We start from the raw sequence: 14,063 nt of genomic DNA on the forward strand, positions 1-14,063 counted from the left end.
ACATGACATGAGAACAAACATGACAGTTCTCAGCCTTTATTTTCACCTTGAGGAAAGAGCAGAAGCATTCGGTTTCTTTACTCTTCCCCTCCTTGGGGGGTAAGGAGGGAAAAGGGAAGCAGCAGTAGAAAATAAAGGCATAGACAATGCAGCCAACGCTTCTGTTAAAGGAGCAGCTTCCTCTACCATGCCTTACTTTTATTTCAAAAATGGGAGAGAGCAGAGGCACTGCTATATTCAGAACTTACAGCATATAACTCTTACTAAGCTTTTTCACGCCCTCCAGAAACCCTCCTCAATTTTGTTATCTCTATTTTGTTCCTGTTTACCTTGTTTTTAAAACCTTTTGAGGCAGTGACCAGCACCATCAAGAGCTTAAATGCTACCTTAAGTTAGCAGGAACAGTTAGATGGTATCCAGGAACAAGATTCAGGTAGCTGCTGGAAAGAATATACTATGATCTCCACTGCCCACCGCCCCCCAGCCCTTTTGACTGCATCACTATGTCACCCATTTAATTCCTTGGTCTCCCACTCTTCCTCACATCTAATAAATATCCTTTTTCAACATTTCCTTCACTTCCTTTAACTATTATAACACTATATTCTGAAAAACCTTCCCAGAAGACTGTTTCATTTCTCCTTTTCCCCAAAATCAAATGGAGGCCTGATTTTCAGTAGGCATAGGTTCAAACAGAATTCATGAAATACTCAACCTAGATCCCTCAGCATCTCTCCTTCATTCAGAGCCATGTCCACAATGACATAAAACAGCTTCATAAAAAAGATTTTGTTTTCTTCTACAGTCTTCATTACATATATTCTGGCATTCTCTGCTGCTGCATGTATGTTCAGATCTGAACCTGTCCTAAGTCTCCTAATGGCAGACTATCTTCACAAAATACTAGTTGTTCCTTCAAAGAGAGTAATGAAGCTGGGCCACTGCGCTCATTCCATCCCTCCTCTCCAAAAAGAAATATAATCCTGGCAACCTGTGCTTCCAAAATATATATAATTCATCTCCCATAAGAAAATAAGGAAGCAAATCTTTCTGCTTCAGCAATAGTTTTATAAATAGTCCTTACAGAAACAGTGATCACACTAAGCAGGACCCACCCTAGCCTCCCAAATCTCTCCTAAAGCACCTGTACAGCCTTTTTTGAGTCTGCACAATGAACTGTATTCATAGAATACCAGGTTGGAAGGGACCTCAAGGATCACCTGGTCCAACCTTCCTTGGCAAAAGCACGGTCTAGACAAGATGGCCCAGCACCCTGCCCAGCTGAATCTTAGAAGTGTCCAATGTTGGGGAATCCACCACTTCCCTGAGGAGATTATTCCAATGGCTGATTGTTCTCATTGTGAAAAATTTTCCTCTTGTGTCCACTCAGAACCTCCTCAGGAGTGACGAGTGCCTATTACCCCTCATCTTTTCCATATGACTCCCTGTAAAAAGGGAGTCTCTATCTTCTTTGTAGCCACCCTTTAAATACTGGAACATGGTGATAAGGTCTCCCCTAAGCCTTCTTTTCTCAAGGCTGAACAAACCCAGTTCTCTCAACCTTTCCTCACGAGGCAAGCTTCCCAGTCCTTTGACCATCTTTGTGGCCCTTCTCTGGACCCTCTCCAGCCTGTCCACAACTTTTTTGTATAGCAGGGACCAGAACTGAACACAGTATTCCAGGTGTGGCCTGACAAGCACTGAGTAGAGTGGGATGACAACTTCTTTATCTCTGCTGGTGATGCCCTTGATACAACCCAGCATCCTGCTGGCTCGCTTTGCTGCAGCAGCACACTGTTCACTCTTATTGAGCTTTTTGTCCACCAGGACCCCAACATCCCTTTCCACAGAGCTGCTCCCCAGCTGGGTAGATCCCAGCCTGTGCTGTACTCCTGGATTATGTTTCCCCGGTGCAAGACCTTACATTTATCTTTGCTGAATTTCATAAGGTTCTTGTGGGCCCACTCTTCCAGCCTACCCAGGTCTTCCTGCAGGGTGGCTCTCCCTTCCAAAGTGTCCACCTTCCCACTCAGTTTGCTATCATCAGCAAAGTTCATCAGGGTACACTTGATCCCATGTCATGGTTTAACCCCAGACAGCAACTAAGCACAACGCAGCTGCTCCCTCACTCCTCCCCCCGCAGCAGGATGGGGAGGAGAATCGGGGGGAAAAAAAAGTAAAACTGGTGGGTTGAGATAAGAACAGTTTAATGATTGAAATAAAAAATAAAATTGTAATGAAAAGGAAGATTAAAAGAGAGTGAAATATAACCTGACAGACAAGTGATGCACAATGCAATTGCTCATCACTCGCCAACCGATGCCCAGTTAGTTCCCCAGCAGTGATCAGCCCCTCCTGGCCAACCCCCCCCAGTTTATATACTAGACATGACGTCACATGGTATGGAATATCCCTTTGGCCAGTTTGGGTCAGCTGCCCTGGCTGTGTCCCCTCCCAACTTCTTGTGCCCCTCCAGCCTTCTTGCTGGCTGGGCATGAGAAGCTGAAAAATCCTTGGCTTAATATAAACATGACTTAGCTACAACTAAAACATCAGCGTGTTATCAACATTCTTCTCATATTAAATGCAAAACACAGCACTGTACCAGCTACTAGGAAGAAAATTAACTCTATCCCAGCCAAAACCAGGATATTCCATCACCCAGGTCACTTATGAAGATATTACACAGCATTGGGCCCAATTAATTCCTGGGGGACCCCATTTGTGATAGGTTGCCAGTTTGAAAAGGAGCTATTTACCATCACCCTCTGGGTGCGACCTGTCAGCCAGTTCCCCACCCACTACACAGACCACTTGTCTAGACTGTAACGCATCAGTTTCTCTAGGAGGAGGCTGCAGGAAACCACATCGAAAGCCTTGGAGAAATCCAGGTAGAAAATGTTCACTGCTCGCCACACATCAACCAAGCAGGTTACTTTGTCGTAGACAATGATCAGGTTTGTCAAGCACGATTTGCCCTTGGGGAATCCGTGCTGGCTTTTCCCAATCACATGCTTCATTTGACTTGTGATAGCCCACAGGAGGATTCGTTCCATAACTTTCCCAAGGACTGAAGTTAAGACTGATGGGCCTGTGATTTCCTGGATCCTCCTTTAAGCCCTTCTTGCAGATGGGGGTGCCATTAGCCTTCTTCCAGTCTTCTGGGACATCCCCTGATCTCCGCAACTTCTCGAAGATTAGATAAAGTGGCCTCGCAACATCATCAGCCTGCCCCCTTAACACCCTTGGGTGGATATTGTCAGGGCCCATTGATTTGTAGGGGTCAAGCTCCTGTAATAGTTCACATACCAACTCTTCCTTCACTGACAGTGGGTCTGTGATTGCATCAACCCGGATTTTTGTTCCCAAGGCCTGGGGCCCAACAGTGCTGGTAAAGACCGAGGTGAAGAAAGTGTAGAGAACCTCTGCCTTTTCAGCCTTGTCAGTGAGTAATTCACCTCTCCTGTTTAACAGCGGGCCAATATTTTCCTTCTGTTTCTGCTTGTTGTTTACATACCTGAAGAACCCCTTCTTGTAGTTTTTGACATCTCTGGCCAATTTCAATTAGAGCTGAGCTTTTGCTTTTCTAACAGCATCTCTGCACGCCCTGGCAGTGCCCATGTAGTTCTCAACAGGTATTCGTCTGCTTTTCCGTCTCTGGTATGCCTCTCTCCTGGTTTTGAGCAGACTCAGAAGCTCACAGTTAAGCCAAAGGGGTCTCTTGCTTCGCCTACTTCCCTTACCTTTAAAGGGGATGAACTGGTTTTGTGCTTCCGGAAAAGCGTTCTTGAAAAACTCCCAGCACTCACTAGCTCCTTTATCCTCCACGGAAGCTTCTCACGGAATCCCTCCCAACAGAGCTCTGAGCGAGCTGAAGTTTGCTCTTCTAAAATCTAAAATCTTTGTCTTAGTAGTAACCTTCAGTGTTGGCTATTTAAAATTAATGAGTTTTCCATTTTTACTAGATTATTTTTTATCTGAATCAGTTCTGCAGCCTGATTCATCACACAGGCTGGTTTCACCAGCACATATGAGAAGCAACAGAGAGAGAGCAGCTGAAATTCTGTTACCTAGAGGAAAAACACATAAAACTAAGGCCTTAACTTCAATTCATTATTCTACTCTAGATTCTTGTGCAAGTAAGTTTTCCAATAGTAAGAAAATTAAAACAGTGCTTAAATAAAAAGTTAAAATGGCAACTGCAATGGAAGTAACATAATACTACCAGAAAAAAAAAGAGATCTATTGGCTCTATTTTAAAAGCCACTGCACTGGATCTTTTGACTAATGCTGAAAATTATACACTGAAATTGTTCGGAATTTTTAAATTCTCAAAATGCAACTGGAAATTTAATGAAAAGCACATTGACAATTCAATCTGCTTTAGACTTTAATAACCAATCTATATTGAGAAGTGAATCATAATCCTCAAAACGCCACTGTGAGAAAAGGAAATGACTTAAAGCCATTTTAACAAACAACAATTAATTTAACAACTTACCACAAGGAAATTCATATGTAGACATATAGCATTCTGGTTGTAATTCATAACACACTTTTAGTCACTCCCTTTATAAAACTATGAACGAGCTCTTAATTCTACATCTTAATTAAACAAGTTTCTTCCGTGAACGCCATGCAGCAAATGCAAGAACCATAAAGGAAGCTATTTTGTCAAAACAGCTCTGATGATAATCCATGCATCCTCTCATACTCTAAACTGAAAATATCTAAGAAAGAATATTCTTCAACTCCCAAACACGCTTAAAGGGCTTTTTGTTCATTAACACAGTATTTTATTTACATAAGGAATACTTTCCTATCATTCTTTATTTGACCACAAGCAAACTATCAAATGGCCCATACTACTTTTGACAGTATCAGTACAACTAGTCTTGAAAACCAGCTTTGAACAGCCTAGTCTTGTAACAGGTCAGTCTTGAAAACAGCCTTTTCACAACAGGAATTACGACTACTACGGCTATTTCTGTAATGCACCTATTCTGTAAATCAGAAACATATAATAATATATTTAATTATTTTCTCTTGCTTTACAGAACTTCCATGGTCCAACAAACTCAGATTAGACTATATCAAACACAGTTCCTCTCTTTCCGCATAGCAAAAATGTTCTGTGAGGTACCAAGATTATCCTCTCAGGTACACCAATACAAATCCTGGCAGCCTTCTGCAGGGCTCCATACAGGACCACTTAGTTCATTTTTGTCTGTTTTTAACTATAAAGAAGTACTCTGCTAGTGAACAAGGTTAATGTTGCTAACATTTGTAACAAAGACAGTCAACTGATCTCTATAATGACACCTGAAGTTTAATGAGCATCACTTCAATTTTTAATTGTGAAGATGCACTGTTCAAATGTTACACTTCAAACATCGTAGCTATTAGAACCTCACCAAGAAGGGAGGTTAAAACAAAAAGTAACTTACATGAGTTGTACTTGTAAAATACAAGATAGGTGTGAACTAAAGGACTGGAAGTTGTATACATATACCTATATGTATTCAGAGTGAGCATGATAATGGCTCAGCTTCCGGAATTATCTGAACCAATACTAAAACCTGCCACCTAGCTCAGGTATGTATTCACCTCAGACTCACAGCCCATCTGCTTAATTCATTTCTGAAGAAGCTGATACAAGTCCTTTAAAGCAGTAACTAGTTTTTGCACAACTATTTTAGTACTCTCAAACTACAAATACACACATTTCCTTCCCTTTCAGACTGTTGAAAATACTGCAAAATCCCTCCCATTTACCCAAAAATCCTATCAGTTGAGGACCAAGAAAAACATATTTGGTCACTAATCAGAGATTGACCTGAAGTTTAACTCATGAATCTGTAAGGCTGGACACCAAAGCTGAATTTCTCCACGGAACGTTAAGTTTGCCTAGTTCTCAGTGGGATAATAAAGAACAACAGTGGGCTACGGCACATAATTCTGGTACTGAAAAGTCTTGTGACAAATGTTAATCAGTATAAAATCACTTTATAGCCATAAACGTTTTCCATGGCTCTCCTCAATTTTGTATCATCTTACTAATGTAATGAAAACAAATGGTTCTACACGCACAGACTTATCCAAGTATGAAACATCTACTCTTTTCTAAAATGGTATAACAAACATATGGTATAGCTTTTAGATGATGCTTTCAACACTTACTTCAGATGGTATCAACATTTGCAGATAGTCTTACCTCTATAATTATCAAGTCCACTCAACCCACTCCAGTGAACAAACAGCTATAAAGGCTGGCAAGAGGCAGAGCGCCATGCTTTTCACAAGCAGAAAGCACACCTGAATACTATGTACAGACAAAAGCTTTAGATTGGCTATTTCTTCTTCACATACAGTACCTGAGATTACCTGTATAGAAATTTGAAAGCTAGAGCATGTGAGTATCATGATGCACAAGTGAATCAATGGAAGGATTTCCATGGTTAAATTATTGGAATGGAATTGAAGGAAAACAATTGTGTCCCATCCTTGACACAGGTTTTCTTCATACTTCCAAAAATTCAATCATTTATCAGAACCTCTTTTCCTCAGCTGCTAAAATACAATAATATTTCTCTCTCTTCTTCATCCTGAATTGCTGCTCACCTTGTCTGTTTGATTATTAACTCAGTACGGCATGAATTATCTTACGTCTATGCATATGTATCACTTCAAGAAACAGACTACTTCAGCCTCCAGACTCAGTAGACCGGTACTCAGAAGCTACAATATGTAATGTTTATTCCGTAAGAAACATGAAAAGCTACTATTACAAGGAAAAATCTTATATTGTATTCCCTATTAATGGTCTCCTGATAGCAAACATAAAGCTTACTGAAATACAAATACCAATATGCTAGCTGTCCTGCAATCTTAACTACAGTTCTACAAAACAAGATTGTTTGTAGAGATGAGGTCCATCCTTGCATTTTCATTAACAGATTAAAATTGCAACTGTAGTATTTCTAACTTCATTGATTTCCTTGCCTTCAGGAAGTAGTAACACTGCACTTTAAACTTAAGAAACATCCAAAACGTTCAAGAATGTATGTTTTGAGCAATAAAAAAACCCCACCATTTTAAAGAAATATGCCTTGAACACTAGTTTTGAAAGTATCAAAACATGCCAAGTATCTGGTACTTAAACAAGAAGTACTGTGTAACATCCATTAAAAAAAAAAAAAAGTTGTTTTTAATACCAGATGTAGCACAAATATTGCAAACCTGTAACTAAGTCTTTAAGTACCAGGATACATAAATATCACACAGACTGTTAATTGTAATTTCAAAGTATAAACATGGTACAACCATGAACTATAGAATATGTTATCCATTACACCTTAATTGGATCCTTAAAAAATCCTACCCTCTTAACATAAAGCCCAAATTGCATAAGGAAGAACACTGATCTTAAAAAAAAATCTATACAGCAATCCTAATTACCTGTAAATACTCTTAACATTTTTACTTCAAGTCTTTCCACTCCCAGACACCTTCAACAAAGGCTTGAAAATCAGTTCCACCCATAACACAATTTACAAAATTTTAACCAACTTCAACCTGTTCCACACTATTATCTAGCATACTGTCTGTTAAACAAATAATAAGAAATGCAGAATGTATTTTAGAAAAACATAAAGGGACAGCTCAGGTATAAATTTACAGAAATTGGAGAGGCTGCCCATTTCCTGGAATGCTTTACAAATGTCTCATGGTGCCAATTCCCAGTTTCTCAATTCCCAGCACTGCCATTATATAAGGCAAACACTATAATTCTTTTTAAAGCAGTATTTCTTTGTTTTGATGAAAATAAATTAAGCCAAAATGTTTCCAAAGGTATTTAAAAAAAATAGCTTTACTACACCTAGACTAATCTGCTAAAATGTTTTCCTGCATAATTATTTTTCAAGCAGTCTGTTGTAATTAAAACTGAGGATATTTAATTATAGATTAGTAGAAAATTAACATTAACGTCAACACTAAAGGGACAAAGTCAATATATATTAATTCACATGTCCGGAACTATTTTTAAACAAACACCACGTACAATTATAAGAAAGATGAAAGAGTATTGTCACTGTGCACTTATTTTGTACGCTTAATAAAAGCACAGATAATAACTTTGTTAATTTTGTCAACACATGGGGCCTTTACACAAAGGAAACACCATTTTTTAAATCAGCTGGAAAACAAAAGGGCTGCAAAACCACAAGAGGTAACACAGAGACCAAAAACCAGCATATTGCATGGTACTACTTCATCTCTCTTTAAATTGGCTTCAACGTCAATACTTTTAAATGGAAACATGCTTCAAATTTTGTCTGCAGAATATGACAAACTGATTAAACTCAATGAATAGGAATTAACAAGCATCTTATACCCAATACATTAGACCAGCTACATCAACCTACATCTCTATAGAAGCCAAATAATTATAGCTTATGAAACGAAGGTTTGTCACTGAAAGAACGTCAACTTTGGCTAAACACTGGAAGTACCATATTTAAAAAAAAAAAAAAAAAAAAAAGGAAGGAAGGAAGAAAGAAAAAGGAAATGCTTTGCAATTCACTTCCAATACAATGGATGTCCTCCTCAACGCCACCCCCACCCCCCCAAGAAATCTTTAAGCTTCACCTCCAGTGAGAACATCTTCCTGGGAGAAACAGACAGCAAGGTAACAGCAGGGTTTGGGGGTTTGGTTTGTGGTTGTTTTGCTCCTTCACATTAATGTTCTTGTCAACTACAGAAACATAACAGTGAACACTTTCTCCTACACAAGACTGGTTACATTGGATCTTCAGCATTTCAACCAGTTTGAAAGGTGACTTTTCTTTCAATTTCCCTCTCCTTTCTCCCAAAACCACACCAGCTGCAAACTATGGTTTTTCAAAAAAAACATCTTTTCTGCAAAATAAATACAAGATTTATGGCAACAGAAAATTCTATTCCTGTGTCACACACACTAACAGCACGTACACCATTACAGGGAAGTTTGATTTCTTCTGGCTTATCACATATCCAATACATGGAGCAACAATACAATATTCTTGACCTTTAGTCTATATCTTCAATAATTCATAAAATTGTATAGATCTGATGTCTTATCTGCTCTTTTGATTTGCTACACCCGGCAGCAGAAATCAGTTCAGTTCACAATACCACAGCCATACATCCTACAAAGCAAAATTACCAAAGAGGGGTACTGCAGTCCAGACCTGGACCATGAATAAAACCCACAACTATGTTAAAGCCCCAGACACGAAGCTTCCTCCATCCCTGAAAGAGATCCCAGATTTCTTCTTATTAAAATCCATCAGGGTGTGGCTTCATTAAACCAGAGTTCCCACTGCAAAGGCTTCATGAAATCTCCTGGTCAGCCTGCAAGGGGCTCGAGCCAATGCACTGCCTCCTGCCACGTGAACCCCAGTAAAAACAAGAGTAGCACCTCCTTGTATTGAGGCACCAAATTTAAGCTCCCAACAGAATCCCGCTGCTGCACAAGTACCTGTGCAGGTAACGGAGCAGCTCCCTCAACACTTGCAACCCAGGACTTCACCCCCCAGCCCCCGACAGTCTCCTCAGACACATACACTGCTCCTACCACCTTATCCTCAGGTAACCAGGGAACACTGTCAGGCACTCACAGAAGAGACGCTGCTACAGCCTGCCTTTTAAAAAAAAAAGGTTCAATAGCGGGTGAACTATTCTCGCATGGAGGGGAGTACCGATAAATTTTTGCCTTTGTGAAAGATTCCTCTGGAAACATGACACAATGGTTTTCCTTACCTGCTATACTTACACATAAATCTCACATTACTTTATAATGTGCTGGCTTGTAGATTCTTAAATCAGTCAGTTAGGATTTCATAATTATGGAGTCTAGGGTCTTTGTTAGCTGTTGTTGCTCCATACACAAAAGGAAAGATTTTGTTACTATCGCCACAAAACCCATTAATTAAATGCACATATATATGGCCACACTTTCTACAATAAAAATAACTGTTACATGGAATTAAAGTGATTTGCTAGATGAATTACTCTAAACCTTCCCATACAGTGTAGACTGTATGAAGCTTCACACACACAGAAAAGGAACTGTTTAAGTAACAAACATCTTAAAAATAACAACTTCTTACTTGTCAATAACAGTAACTGAAACACGTGCACATTCCCTGAAAGTAAAAAGCACAAACAAAACCAAACCTGGTTCAAGTCAAGAAATTCCTCTCAAACATCTTTGAACAGTAACATTTTAATCTTTCTACTTCCTTAACAATCTACTTTTCTCAGAGACAAGTTTTACGAAGAACATGCTTCGTGAATTAGTGTGCAATTCATAAATGTCCAAAACACTGTCAGAAAACTGAGGTGAAACAGCAAGATATTTGGTTGGTTGGGGTTTTTTTTAGTATTCACTGCATGGATTCATACACTGATGCTGTAACGGAACACACAATGATACTTCTAGAAATATACTTCAAAACTATCAGAATGCCCAACAACTTCAGTCATCTCAAACAGACTGTCTGTACATACTAAAACTTTAATTGACTAGCATAAAAAAGAAAATGCATTATATGCAAGAAAGGACTCAAAACTCAACTAATAAGCTGAATTGCTGCATTACTTAATTTTACAGTACGCAAAATAAAACTTAACCTAGTGATGTTTGTTATGCGACAGACAATCTATTTACATAGGATGCTTTTATTTTCTGGCATCCTTGAACTCTACCCCATGTATGATTCTCTCTAACATTTCCGATAGCCTCAACAGCAATCACTGAGCAGACATTAATTCTGGTCCACTAACAGTTAACGTACGTTATTTAACTGGTCTGACATGTCACTCCCCTACCTTTTTGATTTATCTGAAGAAGTACTTGTATAAATAACTCTGAAAATCAAAAGGAAACCACGAAATTTTTAAAAATATAAGCACAAAGAAAAGTGTACTTGCTTTTCCTTCCATGCCTCCCCCCTCCCCCCATGTCCTGACATTCAGCTTTTCCAATCATGCCAGAAATAAACATCCAAACACAAGTAAGGGCCTAGGCTACCGAATTCGACATGCGTTAGAGTTAGGTCTTCAGATCAACCAAGACCAGCAACAGAAAAAAAAATTCTTCACGTGAAAATATCAGCATACAGCAGGGGCACAACAATAGGATGAACAAAGTGTCAAATGCAACGCTACTGACAGGAACAAGTCAGAAAGCAGGAACCAGAAGAACACAGCCCCCTGCTTCAACCGTGTGGTATTTTAAAAACGGTTCGACTTATTCTGTTACCCAAACATTTTCCTCGCGTTTAGTCTTCAAATACAACCGGCAGGCACTCAGCCGGCACAGCCTTTGTCAATAGCTTACGGACGGGCAGCAGAACGTGCTACAGGTTGATAAGGACACCGGTGCTGCAAACGCCCTGCCTGCAGCAGGAAAGCACCCAGAAAGAACTTGCAATGCGCAGGAGTTTCCCTCAACCTTCACCGGGGGCTTCACGCTCCAGGCGACGTGCATATTCGTTCCCGGTATTTGTTTCGTGTTTACCCCCCCCCCCCCCCTTCTCTTTCTCCTCCCTGTCCGGCCATCTTGGGCCGACAGGAGCAGCCATTACTTAACTAAATGACAGGGCCAACAACTTTTCACAGAAACAAACATCTCTCTCAAGAGGCCGGGCAGGCTCCAGCAACCTGCGGGCCGTCCCGCTCCCTGTCAAGCCGCCCGGCGGCGGGGACGGCGCGGGGGAAGGAGAAGAGGAGGAGAAGAGGAGGAGGAGGAGGAGGAGGAGGAGGAGGAGGAGGAAGGGGGGGGGGCGGCGGGCGGGACACGGCGCTCGGCGAGGAGCTGGCACGCTGGAGGCACCCGGGCCCGGAGAGTAAACAAGTCACTCGGCGACGGGCTCCGGCAGCGGCTCAGCGCCCCGGGCCCCCCGCTCCCTCCGGTCGGCTTCCCCCCCCCCCCTTATCCCCCCCCCCCCGCCCCGCGCCACCGCCGCCGGGCAGGGCGCGCGCAGCCGCCAGCCCCCGCCGCGCGGGGCGAAAATCACGAGGGAGGGTCCGGGGAGAGGCCAACGTCAGCAGCGCCTCGCGCGCGCCCTCCCTCCTCTTCTCTCTCTCCCCCCCCCCCCGCCACCTCCTCCTCCTCCTCCTCCCTCCCGCCCCCGCGCCCCCTCCCCCGCCCCGCCGCGCCGCTTGGCGTTTGCTCCCGGCCCCGGGCTCGGTCCCCGCCGCGCAGGCACTTTCCCGTCCCGGGGCTGGACGGACACCCTCAAAGTGTCCGGAGCGGAACCCGCGAGGCCGCGCTCCCTTCGTCCCCACACCCGGCCCCGAGCGCTGACTACGGGGGGGAGGGGGAGATGGAGGGGGGGGGGGAAGGGGCAAAGGCGGCAGCGACGCGTGGGGAGACCGCGGCGGGGGGCGAGGCGGAGCGCCCTGCCGCCTGCGGGGACGTGCGCCCGCGGATGTGGCGGTGCCACACACACACACACACACACACACACACACACACACACAGACGCTCGCACCCAGATGCACGCTCGCACGCACACACTCACCGTGTGGACCCGGGGGACCGGAGGGAGGGGGCGGCTGGGCCGGGCCGGGCCGGCTCCCTCCCCTCCCCCCTTCCCCCCCCCCCCCCCAGCCCCGCTCCACATCCACCCTCGCGCTTACCTTTAACAGCAAGGCCTTCGTTCTGGCGCCATCTTCATGAAGCCTCAGAAATCCGAAGAGTCGGCTGCAGAAGGGGAGCGGGCGGGAGGGAGGGGAGAGAGGCACAAGCGTTAGCGAGAGTCAGCCCCCCGCACGGGCAGGCAGGCGGGCGGGCGGGCGGGCAGGCAGGCTCGCTCCCGGCGGGCAAGGGCAGAGCGCGGCGGCGGCGGGGGCCGGGAGCCCGCACACGGGCACACACGCACTCCCGAGCGGGGAGCCGCGGGCAGGGGAGGGGGGGGGACACGGAGGGAGCGCGGGCCGAGCCGGGACACGGAGGCGGCCGGGGCGGAGTGGGGAGCGGGTACCTGTCGAGGCCGGATAGGGCTTCTCTCTCCTCGGCTGTCAAGCTGGCGAAGTCCTCCTCGCTCTGGCCGCTCGCTTTCCCCGCCGCCATTTTCTTTTCCTCATCACCGAAAGGAGCAGCAGAGGCGGCGGCAGCGGCGAGCGACACTCCGCACGATTTCATGGAAACGCAGCGTAATTAACTCACGATCGCAACCCCCCCCCCCCTGCGCGCCCCCAACACCCCCCAGCGCCGGGCGGGGCGGGGTGCCCGACACACACACACACCACAACTTTTATTACAACAACAACAGCCGGCAGGGAGGGGGAGGGAGGGAGGGAGGGAGGGGAGAGGGAGGGAGGCGGGGGGAAGCCCCGCTGCTCGGAGGAGGAGGAGGAGGAGGAGGAGGAGGGAGGGGGGAGGGAGGGAGCCCCAGCGCTGGAGACTCGGGGGAGGAGGAGGCGGGGGGGGGGGGGAGAGGAGGAGGAGGAGGCGGAGGAGGCGGCGGCTGCGGCGGATGGCGGCGGAGCGGTGTTTACATCGCCGCGGCGCCGCTCGCCCCGGCGGCGAGGGGTGCGGGGAGCCGGGGTGACAGGGGCCCCGCCCGCCCTGCCGCGCGGGGTGTGTTTGCCGCCTGTACAAACTTCCCCAGCAGCTGCCCAAAGTTGTTGTAATTGTGTCACACAGCGAACCCCACGCCGCCACCGTGACCCCCCCTCCCCGCCCGCCCGCCCGGGCCCACGCAGCCAATCGCCGCCTCCGCTGCGCCGCACGTGACCTTTGTTGACTTACGTCAGTCATAGCGCTCTTCCACCGCTGCGCTTCGGCTTGGTTGGCCTTCGGCGCCCGCCTCCCTCGCCGGCTTCATTCCATTGGTCGGCGTCCGAGGGAGAGGGCGGGGTTTCAGGGACTTGCGGCTTATGAGAGGTCGAACGGGCCGTCGGTCAGAGGAGCTTTTCGATTACCCAGCGCCAGCAGGTTTGGTGTACGCCTTTAAAAACCGGAGGACGAGCAAGGCGGGGGGGGGGGGGGGGGGAGTTTTCGGGAGTGGCGG

General features: G+C 45.3%; 1 protein-coding gene across 17 annotated transcripts in view; it reads right to left on the reverse strand.

Annotated features, from left to right (window-relative positions):
* KDM6A (lysine demethylase 6A) overlaps positions 1–13,323 on the reverse strand; it is a 168,431-nt gene extending 155,108 nt beyond the window's left edge. For 6 of the 17 annotated variants that reach the window (XR_005932914.1, XR_005932911.1, XR_003924182.2 and 3 more), the window contains exons 1-2: positions 13,032–13,323; positions 12,688–12,751 (exon numbers count right to left, since the gene is read on the reverse strand). Coding sequence is in view for 8 of the 17 variants with exons in the window: in XM_030019667.2 (XP_029875527.1) it covers positions 12,688–12,751; positions 13,032–13,192 (225 nt within the window). In the remaining 9 variants the exon portion in view is untranslated. The remainder of the gene's footprint in view (positions 1–12,687; positions 12,752–13,031) is intronic. The other 11 variants (XR_005932912.1, XM_030019674.2, XM_030019670.2 and 8 more) reach the window with 2 other exon arrangements.
* Between the last annotated feature and the right edge of the window lie 740 nt (positions 13,324–14,063).

Source organism: Aquila chrysaetos, chromosome 7 (assembly GCF_900496995.4).
Source record: "Aquila chrysaetos chrysaetos chromosome 7, bAquChr1.4, whole genome shotgun sequence".
Taxonomy (NCBI): domain Eukaryota; kingdom Metazoa; phylum Chordata; class Aves; order Accipitriformes; family Accipitridae; genus Aquila; species Aquila chrysaetos.